Here is a 13,890-nt window from a genome sequence, read left to right as displayed (position 1 = left end):
CGTCAACGCAAGGCTGCGTTTTCACTCTTTTGAGCGAATCAAAGCCAAAAAGATGACAAAGATTGAAGTTCGACAAGAGGAAACGATTTATTTAATTGTTAATTAATTTATTTGTTTGTTTGTTTATTTATTACATTTATTTACTATGCACGGTTAAAATACATCAGGTAAATAAAATCGCAGCCACGCAAGTTTCGTCTTTTGAACTGTGTCTAACCGCTGAACTGTCAACAAATTATGCAAAGATGTAGCGGAGGTGTTACCACAGGGTATCCAAACCAAGAAATTAGAGGAGTCTGGATGTCTTGAATAGATATACGGAGGAGGGGGGATTGTTCCTTGGGATTACAAGGATCAGAACAACCGTCTCGTTATGTTACCATATGAAGGAGTCAAGGAGATGATATCAAGTCACTTATGTGATACTGTACGATAGTATGGGTAGTTTGGAGAAAAAAGTCATACTCCCACTTTTCCACTGTTTTGCCGAAGAAAAATGTTGAAAACTGAACTAAAATAAGACAATATGTGTTACTTTTACAAAGAAAAATTAAGTAAATTTTACGTAGCGTCACGTCTCGAGCTTGCGGATGTCTTATCGTTCTTGACAATTGCAATTCAACGTCGATCGATAAAATGCAACAATTCGTTTTGCGATATTCACCGCAGAAAAAAGGAGAGGAGAACGTCAAAGATAAGGCGTGGTAGGAAGCCTAACCTAAAACAGATTAATTCAATCACACTACCAGCAAGCCATCCATGTTACAAGGCACAAAGTGTCTCTTCACACTACATGCGAACACTTGTGTTGTATCTGCAACAGAAGGTGATACTGCAGGACCTGCTGGGGTTTCAGCTGCTATGGAGCTGTCAGGGTCTTCTGATGCTCTGTACAGCTTAACAAATAAACTTTTTCTTCGTTGCACTACGCCATCAGAGGATTTTTCTTGCCCTTCTTTTGTCTGAACGATACAACTGCTCAAAGTTGGGAGCTAACTTTTCAACTAGCTTTGTGTCCTTGACAAGACATATCTCCAGATGCCACTGGGTTACCAACAGGATGGTGTCGTCTGTCAGTATACATTTTGCCTGAGCACGGTCTCTTATCCCTTCGTATAACGTACAGAACACTTCTGTTGGGACATAGTTCAGGTATCTTGGTTCTCTGTTCTTTTCCAAACATCATAGTTGCTGGGGTTGCTCCTGTGCTTTTGAATTGTGAGGGGCTGTCCTAAAGGCCAACAAGAATTTGTCTAACTCACCCTTCCACTCCTGTACCCTCTTCTTCGGCTCCAGCTCTCATACTTTGATGGGTCAGCGCTACAACCGTTTTTTTTTTTTTTTCAGTTACCACTACAAAAATGATATCACACGAATGCTCAATCATTGCTGAAGAAGTTGTGGTCATTTTCATGACGTCACTGGTTACCATAGCAACGGAATAACCTGTTAAAAACAGCCTTAATTTCCTCTTTAAGTGCTTATAACTCAAAAACGAGTTCTGTGACCCTAAATTTATATTATTGAATAATAATCAGCATGTTAAGATAAAACTTTTTGCAAAGTTAAAAAAACTCTCTGAAGCGGTTTCAGAGCCACCTTAAATTTTCGAAAATGTGTGGACAAAAAGAAAAAGATGTGTACAAAAGCTCGGGAGTCAGCAGTTGAAAAACAAAACTTATTTGTACAAATTTATTCCAGTCAATTAATTATTCCCACACAGAGTGACATGCAATAGATTTTTGGGAATTTTTGGGCATAATTAACGTTGTTTACAACTCTTTTTCTGGGAAAATGGACTTCCGGAATTTTCGCGCATTGTTTACAACTCTTCTTCTGAAAATATAGACTTCCGATTGTAATTAACTTCTTTCAAGGAAGACTGCTTTTCAACCGTTTTTAATTATAAGTGAATCAAACCAAGCAAAAAGAGAAAGATTGAAGTTTACGAGCTAGGCTTCGTCGAGAATTTGTTGAAGGTAGCGGAAGCGAGAGTTTCGGGGGAGCGAATCCGTACACAGTGTGACAGGTTTTCTCGGAATTTTTGCGGAGTTGTTTACGACTCTTTTTCTGGGAAAATAGACTTCCGCTTGGAACTTCTTTAAAGAAAGCTTAAGACTGCGTTTTAGCTGTTTTAAGCGAACCAGAGCTAGCAAAAAGATAAAGAACGCAGTGTAACAAGAGCAAGCTAGGGAGCAATGTCACAGTCACGCAATGTTATCTCTCCTTGAACTGTGATAATATTCGTCGAGAATTTGTTGAAGGCAGCAGAAGCGAGGGTCTACGTTACTGTTTCTCCTGAGGCCAGTCATTTAGCACTAAATGATTGGCCGCAAGGGAAAGAATGAGTTTTTGTTTTCTGAAAGCCAGAGAAATAAAGATCACAAAGCTTATGTTGATTCTGTGTTATTGTGAGATATGATGGGGTTTTGGGACGATTAATTCTTCACTTGCCGCTGACGCCCGAAAAACTCACAAAATCACACAGTGATCACACAATAACACATAATTGACAATAGGTCAGTGATCTTTTTTTATCCGGCTTACAGTTTATTGAAATTAAGGAACGAAGATCTCAAATTCATCGATTTATGGAGCATATTTTTCGATCGCTTGAGCCGAACCGACAACGACCGTTGCAAATTATTTTAAACGAAGCCAGAGCCTGGGCGGCTTGTGGTTTCCCCGAGACCCTCAATGTTCCCCGAGGCGAAGGCAAGGGGAACATTGAGGATCGATGGGAGACAAAAACGAATTGTTTCCCGTGAGGATAGTCATTAAGTGTTTGGTTAAACCTCCAGTTGAAAATACTTTGCTATATGTCTTCAACACTAAATTTTCCTTTCACTGAAAACGGCATAAATTTATTCACTGAAAACTATTGAAGTAGTTGCATCACTAATCGCCGGCGCCTCAAGCTTTCGAGCTCGGATTCAGAAATATCCTTCTTTCAGTCGGATTAAATTTTTACTTGTGTACAAATAATTTTTGTCGATTTCTGAGTACTGTACAAAATTTGTACAAACAAATCAATGAATAAAAGCTTAGCTTTTGTCTACAACGTTGAATTGCTTCACAGCATGTCCCGATCACGTGCATGCAAGTTCAAGGTTCGAGCTGTTGTCCCTCCAGAGAGTTTAGTGAGTTTTGTTCGCCCCATAGAGTTATACAGTTTTGACGCAAGTCACGTGATACGTTCTCGTCCAATAGCAAAACTGCGTTTCAGTTGGGGGTATAACACTGAAGTGCTTGCAGCGTGACAAATTTTCTCGGAACTTTTACGCAGCTGTTTACGACTCTTTTTCTGGGAAAATAGACTTCTGTTTGGAAGCGAACAAAAGCTTAAAAAAGATGAAAATGTAGTTTGAGAAGAAGGAACGATGTCGCAGCCACGCAGGTTTCATCTCTTTAACTGTGATAATATTTACGAGCTAAGCATCGCCGAGAATTTGTTGAAGGCATCGAAGGCGAAACTTGGCTTTGAATTTTCGGTAGAGAAACACAGCTTCACTCTCTCTGAAATGTCTGAGTTGAGTACAAATGTCATACCTAAAATGCAGATGGATTTTGCAATGTTCGTCGTTCATGCTCATGAATCTCGTCTCCTGATCAACAATGACAACTTGGAATATGGCTACGCCAAGGTTTACAGAGCTTTGCTACAAGCGACAGGTAATTTAATAGAAGTCTTAGAAAGTGAAGCACTTGTCAGTATCTCAACTACTCTTTCAAGGGTGTTCGACTATTTTATTCATCTTCGTACTATCAGGTATTCAGTAATGTTTAATGAATGTAATTAATGTAATGAATTAATGTAATTAATGTAATGTAATGTAATGTAATGTAATTAATGTAATTAATTAATGTAATTAATGTAATTAATGTAATTAATTAATGTAATGTTTAATGTATTCAGTAATGCCTTAGTGCAAAATTAATGGGGCCTCCTCGAAGAAACTTTGAGGGTCAGTGTTATCGTTCAAGAGATAGACTTTCTGACAAAAATTAATAATACGAACTTTCCACCGTCCACCGACCGTACCAGGGTAATTTTTTAACGTATTCCTTCAGGTAAACGAAACATCGTCGCCAGAGATCGGTACAAATCGATTCAGATTTTATGACAAGAAGCATCTATTAGCATAGCTTCACGTTCAAGCCAGACACAAATATGCCTTAAATGTATTGGAAACGACTGCGTCATTTCCAAAAATACAACGTGTGCTTGTCTGATGTCCAGTTAGCAACTGCAAGTTTAAACTAAATTAACGGTAACTTGATTTTTGCTTTTAACTGCTTTCCTTTTTTTGCTTCCTGAGGACATTTTACATCATCCATCGACGCCTTCCTTCGACTTCGAAGTGTGATTACTGTTTACATTGCGGAAGACTCTCACACACAGTAACTTATTCATGACAACATGACTTTGCCTGAATAAACTACACCACAGAAATTGAAGTTACAGTGCGTAGAAAAAAAAAATCGGAAACCTAGACCAGTTTATGGGCGAAAATAAAATGAACTGCCCTCAGCGTACCCTCTTAATGTTTCCGCCTGTGGTCGGCTGGACTGCATGTTTACTGGAAAAATAAGGCGGCGAAATGTTCCATGTTTGATGCTTACGTTTATACTGCAGTTCAGGACTATCATTCTCTTCTGCAGTATCATTAAAAAAAAGTTGTTGATTTTGTTTGTCTGGTCGTTGAGTAAAAATAATGTTATGATTGATTTGTCTGTACGTTTTAGGAGAGATCAGTCATCGTTGTTATTGGAGGAGATGGTAACTACAAGAACGAAACCGAAGAGGAGAAGTCTGTCATCTCGCGCTGGGCCTGGAGAAAAATTGCTCATTCGCAGTTCAAAGAAGAGTTTATTGATGGAAGAAAGAGTTTCGTATTTTCTTGGAACAAAAAACACAGAGCCATTCACGAGGAAGCGCTGCTGCATTTCTTTGATCCAAACAAGACAGGACTGAAGTTTGAATATCAACCTAAACCAGAAGGGGAAGGTAGCAAGTCTGCACAGTCACTGCAAAAAGGTCAGTCCGTGGATGAAGAAAGAAGAGGGGAGAGCTTATTCAGTCCCTCCAACAAGACTGAACAAAAAAGAGACGACAGCTTATTCAGTCCCTTCAACAGCGCTGAACAAAGAAGAGAGGACAAATTTCCACAGCAAAGCTCACTGGGATACGATTCTCCACAAGATCACGCCACCTCATCGTCGCATAACACAGGGGTATTACCTCCCCTACAATCTCATGCCGACGTTCCACAGAAAAGAGAAGGTCAGATGTATCCGAAATTATCACATACCTCAAGTGTGACAAAGGGCAAACAAAATCTTAACAGCAAACAAGTAGGACGACGTACGGAACAAGTGACACGTCCTTTACATGCTTTGAGCATCAAAAACAAGAAGGGTGAGGATAACATTTACATCATTTTCTATTATACTTACTAGCCAGGTAATTAGTTAAATATGCCAATCATATCTCTAAAATTTGATTTCCAAACCCGGTGAAAAACAATTTAAATAATGCATTTTAACCATGAGTTCTCTCAGCCCATGAAAATTTCTGTTACAATATTTCCCGCCTCTGATGAGATTGTAAGGAATGTTCTTGTATTTCACGTTTTCCCACATATATCAGTTGCCTGTCAGTTGGGGCCAGGTTACATTTGGACTCATCTATAGCTTATTAGTTTTTCTTTTGTCTTTAAATCATTTAAATCATAATTATCCATCATTTGGTGGTTTCTCTTTGTTTGCTTGTGACAGAATCGCATTAACTGCTTTGCAAATAGCCTGTTCCAGGCGTTCTATTAGTTGGGAGAAAAAGTGCAAGGAATGACGCGTGGAAGACAGGGAGCTTGGAACGAGTAGTAGTCTCTATGACTAACCCTTGTCTTTTGTCACTCGTTATTCTTGGCGCTGCCCCACAACTAACTGAACGCCAACAACAGGCTAAAACGTAGACGAACTCAGCTGCCGGCAATTTCTGTGTTTAAGCCAGTAGTTAAGGCCTCGGTCTGCGACGCAGGCTACGATAGTAGCAAATTTTGTCAAATCAGATCACTGCATAGCCACTTCTTTTCATATGCACATTTTCGCGTTCCATTCTTATTAAAGTCAACTGAATTGTTTCTGTTTATGGAAAACTAGACCTGGCCGTTCTTGGATGGGAAGCAAAACCAGAATCGATGTTGGAGGTGGTGAACCTAATACAGAGATACCGCAAAGAACTGAACCTTGCAGAAGAACCGGAAGTTCGGAACAGTAGGAGAGTTACCGACTTACAATCATATTTGGAAAACAATCCCCTAAAGTCCTGTGTTCTGCTTGTTGATGCCAAGCAAGTTAGAGCTGCAATAAAAAGTTCATCCGAACCAGACGCTGATTATTGGAGGCTCTTAGAAACTGCAGAAAGGAACGTTGGTAAGTTAACAACGTAAAACGCACTCGATGCTCTCGTGAGGGTGGTATTTGAGGCTTTCAAGTACTGACGAAATTTCGAGCCGAATAGTGGTTTTATTCTATTGAACGAATAAGAAAAAAGAAAACATTCAGTTGAAATCACTAAATTCAGCTTGGCTTACTGAGATCTCGTCAAATTAATTTGTTGTCGAAATCTTGAAGAAAAATTAAGAAGTCTCCCTATGTAAGCTATATAGTACGACTTTTTATTTTTTTTTTGCGGTTTCCATTTGAATTTGGGTCATAATTGCAATATTGAACTGAAAATGGGTATGGACTAGGATAACTTATTTCCATAAACGTGTTTATCTCTTTCCATCGTCCTTTTCTCTTTTTTCTTTGGACAGAGTGAGAACGTCAAATCTTGAAACAAATAACATAACAATACAATCCATTTAATACTGATACGCTGTTGAACGCCTATTAGATGCGTGTTTCGACCGAAATTTATTATGATATTTCCAAGCAGCCTGGGGAAGGCTATTTATTAGATGACCGACGAGCATCCCCGCCCCTTTCATAGAGGAGTCCCTCCCCCGCACACAATTTATCTAATCATCGCACTGCAAAACTAGTGATACTGTACTGCAGACAAAGCAATGGAACTCCTGTATCTATACTAACATCGTTGTAATTTTGTATTCATGTCACCAGCAATGACTTTCATTATGAAATTCCAAGTTATAGTAGAAACTCAGCACGTTTTAAAGTGAATTCACAAATCTGATTGGTTCTCGATCGCTTATCTTCTTCCATTTTAAGATCGCAATTAAGAATTGCAATCCAAATGCTATATTTTTTACAGTCGAGTAGAGGTTCCACTGTATTCCAATTATGATCGTTTTGGCTTTTAATATCATTGTAAGAAACTGTGATTGGTTTACACTACTCGCACCATCCATTCAGACAAACATGGTCACTCGCGTTTTCCCGCGCTTGTCCGTGCCTGTTACGTATATTTGTTCTGAGTTTTGATTGGCCAATCCAGATGTTCCGTGGTTTGACATGCCAGAGATGCACTGTGGTTTCATTCATTACGTTAAGACAGTTCCTTTGAAAATTTCTGACGCTGTTTTTTGTGTGTTTCAGCGGCAAAGGTCATCATAATTGTATGCTGTCAATCGTCTTTGTCACGTGAGGAGGAGGAGGTGATTAATTGTACAATTAAGAGCAAGTTCAAAGAGGAAGACAAAGTCTTCGTTACGTCAATTAAAGATGGAAAAATGGCCCTTGAACCGAAAGAGTTCCTGAAGCTTATGATGTTAACTATCCCGAACACAAATCCTGACCCACAAGAACGAAGCGCAGCGCCAATTCCTCATTCTGCTGTAACCATTACTGGGGAGCTTGTCTTGCTGAGGAGTTTACTTCGCAATGGAAAGATATCTTATCAGTTAGAAGATATTCAACTATGGGACCCCGAATTCATCGTCCCGGATGACATTGCTCATGATCTGTATTACAAACATTTTTACATCCCCGTGACTGGAGTAAGAATCGTGTTAGAGCACAATGGCAATCTACAGTGCTCCATAGATCCAAAGTTGATAGAAGTATCAAGGTCAAGGAACGAAGGAATCCAGATCGCTACCAACGAAATTCTCCAGTTAAAAACGCGTATACATAACGGAGTGGTGTCTTTCCAAGAAAGCGATGTGGACTTTAGATATGGAAGTTTTCATATACCTCGGCAAATCATTGATGGTTTGAAAGATGAATATTGGTCGACCCCATGTGGCGAACTCTACATCATTGCAGACGAGAAATGGAACTTACGATGCATAGTAAAAATTGGGAGAATTATGCAGTTACGTACTTTCGCCAAGAAATATGGATTGTAAAATATAATATTATTGTAAATAACGTACGAATTGTCAAGAGATTCGAAACGATTGTTTGTGTTAAGTCTCGAAATGCAGCTTATAACCGAAGACAGCACGAAACTCAAAATACCGCCTTCCGGACGAGCTGTCAACCAGAGGACATTAGCCTATACTCCCCGATGTGGACTAACAATGGTTGTAATATAAAAACAGTATTTTCTCTAATAGCAAAGGAAAGAGGGAGACTAATCTCGAACTGTTAATCCTTGTCCCGTAGTGAAGATGATACCACAGGTAACCCAAGCTAATTTTAAAACATTAGAAGATTCTGAATGTCTTGAATGGAAATACGAGGGCAGATTTTCTTTGAAAGAAATGCAAGCTGGAAAAAAGTAGATTAAAAACATATTTGGTGTCCTAGTTGTCTCAATTCATCACTTGAGCCGTTTTAAGAAAATGTCGCGCCCGAAATCGAAATTGACCAATCAGATGTTATTTCGCTTCTATTGTCCTGTTATCCTACGATATCACGTCACTGAACTGACATCTTACGATAGCATGGATAGTTTGGAGAAAAATTGCTCAAACTCATCAAAAATTCATCAAGTAAAACAAAGAAATCGTAACCGTGATAGCCTGTGTACAGCCGTCCCGCTCCCCTGCACACAGGCTATAACCTCGAAGGAGGTTTGGATACCCGGTCTTATTTAGCGAAGATTTTTGCGATTTTATTTCTCTCCGTTTACTACATAGTTTTTGTTTTGATTGAGAAGATATATCAAACATTCAAGACTGTGTTTCATCGGCTATCCAAAACACCTCGAATTACGTCAAAAATACTCCGCTGCGCGTCGGATTTTCAACTCTCTTCTCGGTGTTTGGATTTCCCGATGAAATTGTGTGACCTTTTGACCCGGTTGAAGTGAACTTCTGTTTCCCGAGAGGTCCGATCATATGATTGACGGCAGCTAAAACATAAACCGTTGGTCGAGTATTGAATTTCAGAGTTCGCATTTCACTGAAAACTGCAATAAAACAAAATTTTGAAAAGAAAATATGTGTAACAAGTATAAGGCAATTTTATGTAGCGTCGCGTCTCGAGCTTGCGGATGTATTTACCAGTCGTCCTTAACACAATTTAAAGTCGATTGATGAAATTCGACGTTGTTTTTCTTTAGATATTTACCCTAGATAAAAGGAGGATATCAAGAATGAGATGGTAGGAAGTCTTACCTAAAACGGTTTAATTTTAAGTGGGTGTTGTACACAAAATATGTTTTTTCTAAAACAACTTTGTGGGTCAGTTTTGCTACCATGCTAGAGAACTTCACGGCCTGACTTCAAAAATGGGCATTTGTACCACAATGGTTCATGAATCAACCCCCTTAATTTACAATGAGTATAAAAAAGCCAAAATATTAACCGTATAAGCCACCACCTCATTCAACCCTCTTAAAAAGGACAGCAGTAACGATAGTAATTTGTCGTTTTTCTACATTACCTTGCCAATCGAACAATGCAGTCTGATCGAGTCTTCTTGAATGACCTTTTACAGAGCCCTCGCATTTCTCGTCTACCTCGAATCTCTCAGAGGGAAGATGGATGTTTGGAAAAGCATCCATAGGTGGCGGAGCAGGCGGCAGGGAGGCTGTAACCCCCTATCCCCCAAACAAAAAAATTTGGGGACTCAGCCCCCCCCCCCCCCCCATATTTCAGTGACGAAAGTATCGCTAGCACAGCACAAAATAGATATTTAGTAGCGCGATCTTTGGACAAATAGTTTCATCAGGATCGCGCTTGGCGGTGTATTACTTTTAACGAAACTTCTTTTCCCCAGAACGCTTCTAGGGGAGGTCCGCAAACAGTGAAGATCTGTTCTAACATCGCCTGTGGCATCGTTGACTTCAGAGCGTACATTTTATACCCTCCGAACGGCTAAAGGTTTCCCCAAAAAGCACCAAGAAGCAGGATTGTCAGAACTTCCTAGTTGTGCATTGTCACAAATCGATTACAGACATACCGGCACTGTAAAAGACATTTTGGCAAACTTGAATAGTGGAATGCCCCCCCCCCCGGGGTGGAAAGGTATGCGCATGCCTTGAAGTACGATGAGCCCCAACGTTTCAAAACGCTCCGCCGCCTCTTGAACCAAGTTGTAGTAGAAGATTGCTTAGAAGTTCCTTATCTGCTGACTACCACATAGTTTGCCATCTTCGCATTCCCAAGAATTTGGGAATGGAGTAACTTCCTCCCAGTACAACATGCCTTCTGTTTCATCAGATAGCTCTAAGGTGTTGCTGACAATTTTTAATGGCTCCAAGTAAAGGAGGTGGCAACCGAAGCGTGGTGATCCTCGTCAGAAAAGTGGTCTTGTGTTTGAATAATCAGGAAATCAAGAAGGAGTATAGCCACAGCTCTTTTTGTAGTGGTCGATAGGACTGGAACTGGGAATGTTTGAGCGATTCCTCTGTATGCTTGTCTTTCAGGGAATGGCCGGCTTCAGTAATTCCCAGTTTCTCAGTTTCTCGGCAAGGTGTAATATTCCTTTGCATCAAACTTGAAAGTCTTAAAAGGAGCTAAATTAATGTTCCGTTTAATACCAAATTACACTACCAGGTTACACACCAGTCATGGAAACGAAAGCTTGGCATAATGGGCGTACGTATAAAATGGAAATAAGAAAAATGTTCAGGACACTGATTGCTGGTTTTCCATTGCGTGTGACTTAAAAGCTCTCTTATCGTTCATTATCATGTAAAGTATAATTAAAATATGTTGAATTTTGTCTAGTTTGTAAGCAACGTTTTAACCGTTGCCAAGCAGATTTCTTAATTTAAACACACATCAATGCGGAATTAGCAAAAGAGGGAGTCCAAGAACAACATGGCGCAGAACGGTAGAAACGGAGTTAAGGGAGCTCAATTACAGCTGGAGCACCATTGAAAAACTAGCTAAAGATAGGCAGGGTTGGAGAAACTTCGTTGCTGCCCTATGTGCCACACAGGCATGATGGGCAGTAAGTAAGTAAGTAAGTAAGTAAGTAAGTAAGTAAGTAAGTAAGTAAGTAAGTGCGTGCGTGAGTGAGTGAGTGAGTATGTGAGTGAGTAAGTAAGTAAGTAAGTAAGTAAGAAGACGTAAGTAAGTACGTAAGTAAGTACGTAAGTAAGTAAGTAGGTAAGAAGTAAGTAAGTAAGCAAGCAGGCAAGCAAGCAAGCAAGCAAGCAAGCAAGCAAGCAAGCAAGCAAGCAAGCAAGCAAGCAAGCAAGCAAGCAAGCAAGCAAGCAAGCAAGCAAGCAAGCAAGCAAGCAAGCAAGCAAGCAAGCAAGCAAGCAAGCAAGCAAGCAAGCAAGCAAGCAAGGAAGGAAGGAAGGAAGGAAGGAAGGAAGGAAGGAAGGAAGGAAGGAAGGAAGGAAGGAAGGAAGGAAGGAAGTAAGGAAGTAAGTAAGTAAGTAAGTAAGCAAGCAAGCAATGCGGAATTAGAGCCGAAATTAAATTATTTGCAAATACGTTTCGCAAATGTATAGAGATTTTAATCGTTCATGTTTTAAAATAATAGGGTTTAGACCACTTTAAACTCTAGAAAAACAAGATCACAGCGAGTACAAAACCACAGCAAGCATCTGACTTATTTTGCCTCCGGGAAAGAAAAGCTGTTTGCGTGAAGAAATTAAACCAAAGTTGGATACGGTAAATGCTTACAAGGAAGTCCTTGAGCACCGAGGAAAAATCACAAACAGGGTGACTGCTGCGAATTCGATTTTCCGATGATATCTCATTCAGAGCACTACAATTTTTAGTGCAGAATGCACTATTGTGATGGTTTGGTGGGTTGGCGTTTGCTAAACCCCTAAACCACTAAACCACTAAACCACTAAGCCACTAAACCGCTAACGCGGTGTAAACTTTTAATCACCAATTAATTAATTAATATCAATTAATTAATTATTTCTGTAAAGGGGGGAGGGGATGGAGAGCACCTGACCGTGTGCCCTTGGTAAATCGGGGAGTCCATTACGATACTTACAATTGAAGAACTCAAGGTATATATTTGTTTCAGAAAGCACTATGCTCTCCTTGTGGTACAATTCTTTCTGGAAAAAATACTTTGTGCTAAACGCATGCGCAGATCAGTCTTCATCACGAACATTGCGTTTTTAGTGCAGAATGCACTATTGTGATGGTTTGGTGGGTTGGCGTTTGCTAAACCCCTAAACCACTAAACCACTAAACCACTAAACCACTAAGCCACTAAACCGCTAACGCGGTGTAAACTTTTAATCACCAATTAATTAATTAATATCAATTAATTAATTATTTCTGTAAAGGGGGGAGGGGATGGAGAGCACCTGACCGTGTGCCCTTGGTAAATCGGGGAGTCCATTACGATACTTACAATTGAAGAACTCAAGGTATATATTTGTTTCAGAAAGCACTATGCTCTCCTTGTGGTACAATTCTTTCTGGAAAAAATACTTTGTGCTAAACGCATGCGCAGATCAGTCTTCATCACGAACATTGCGTTTTTCTTCTGCAGAAGGATTCGTGTAGACTCCGTGGCCCCAAGTTAAAACCACAAATTAATTGAATTAGACAGTAAGGCGTCATAGCAGATCATGTGAAATATTTCTTGATATGGCAATGCTGTTTTCTTAGAAAAGGTGATCTAGCATCTCATAATTAATTGATAACCTGATAACATCTGTGTTATAATCAGTGTCGCCTTCTTTGCAGAAAATAAATCACGTTACCATAAACATCATGTTACATCCGTTTTTGACAAAAACAAAAGTATGTTACATGTTTTTGACAAAAACAAAAGTATCTCGTTTGCTGTTTCAATAACAAACTGAAATTCAAGCTATCGAAAATTAAAATAACAGTGACGTGTTTAGAAATTTTGTATTAAAGCCTAACGTGGTGTGCTTTTCAATGCGGTTGAATTCCTGTAGAATCCGTGGCGTTAATTTAATTAGACTTAAAAGGCATCACAGCGATCTGCGAGAAAAAAACAACAATATCATGTTACATCCGTCACTTCCTTTCCTTTTATTTGTTCTCCATCGGTTGAACTAACCTCCGTTTTATTTTGTAAAACCTCTGCCGCTTTAGTGTTTGAACATGCTTTCGTGACGGTTCCGACATTTCTTGAAAGAAATCTTCACACTACGTGCTTCTCGGCTTCATGCTTGAGTGAGCGTGTGACGTGTTCACAGCGCTTTCGTAAATCGTAATTAGGTATGCAAAAACTTGCACCGGGATTTTCGGCGTGAACACCTGATAACCAGGAAACAAATATCCTAGCTGTACTGCGTTTTAAAAACCCTTTCGAAAAAGATGTTTTTTGATTAGATTTGTTCTTTAGTTTTGAGAATCGTCTTTCGTGCAGTTTAAACCGTAACTTAATTAAATTAAACAAATGTCATCGATGTCGCCGTAAAACAAACAAAAAACAAGAGTTTCATGTTACGGCATTTTCAAGGAAAACAAAAGTATTTTGTTACAAACGAACGAAAGTGTCGTGTTACGTTTGCAAAGATTAACGTAAGGAACACCTAGGAAAGAATACAAGTAGCCTGTGAACAGTTTTTCCGAA

General features: G+C 39.5%; 1 protein-coding gene across 1 annotated transcript; it reads left to right on the top strand.

Annotated features, from left to right (window-relative positions):
• Window positions 1-3,326: 3,326 nt before the first annotated feature.
• On the top strand, window positions 3,327-8,714 carry LOC144663070 (uncharacterized). The gene is made up of 4 exons (XM_078524011.1): window positions 3,327-3,686; window positions 4,750-5,419; window positions 6,163-6,435; window positions 7,564-8,714. Exons 1-4 carry the CDS (start codon window positions 3,381-3,383, stop codon window positions 8,313-8,315), a joined length of 2,001 nt encoding a protein of 666 aa, XP_078380137.1. The 5' UTR covers window positions 3,327-3,380; the 3' UTR covers window positions 8,316-8,714.
• The last annotated feature ends 5,176 nt before the right edge of the window (window positions 8,715-13,890 follow it).

Source organism: Oculina patagonica, chromosome 8 (genome assembly GCF_052425735.1).
Source record: "Oculina patagonica isolate OP01 chromosome 8, crgOcupat, whole genome shotgun sequence".
Lineage (NCBI taxonomy): Eukaryota > Metazoa > Cnidaria > Anthozoa > Scleractinia > Oculinidae > Oculina > Oculina patagonica.
This window is presented reverse-complemented; position numbering and strand designations above follow the sequence as displayed.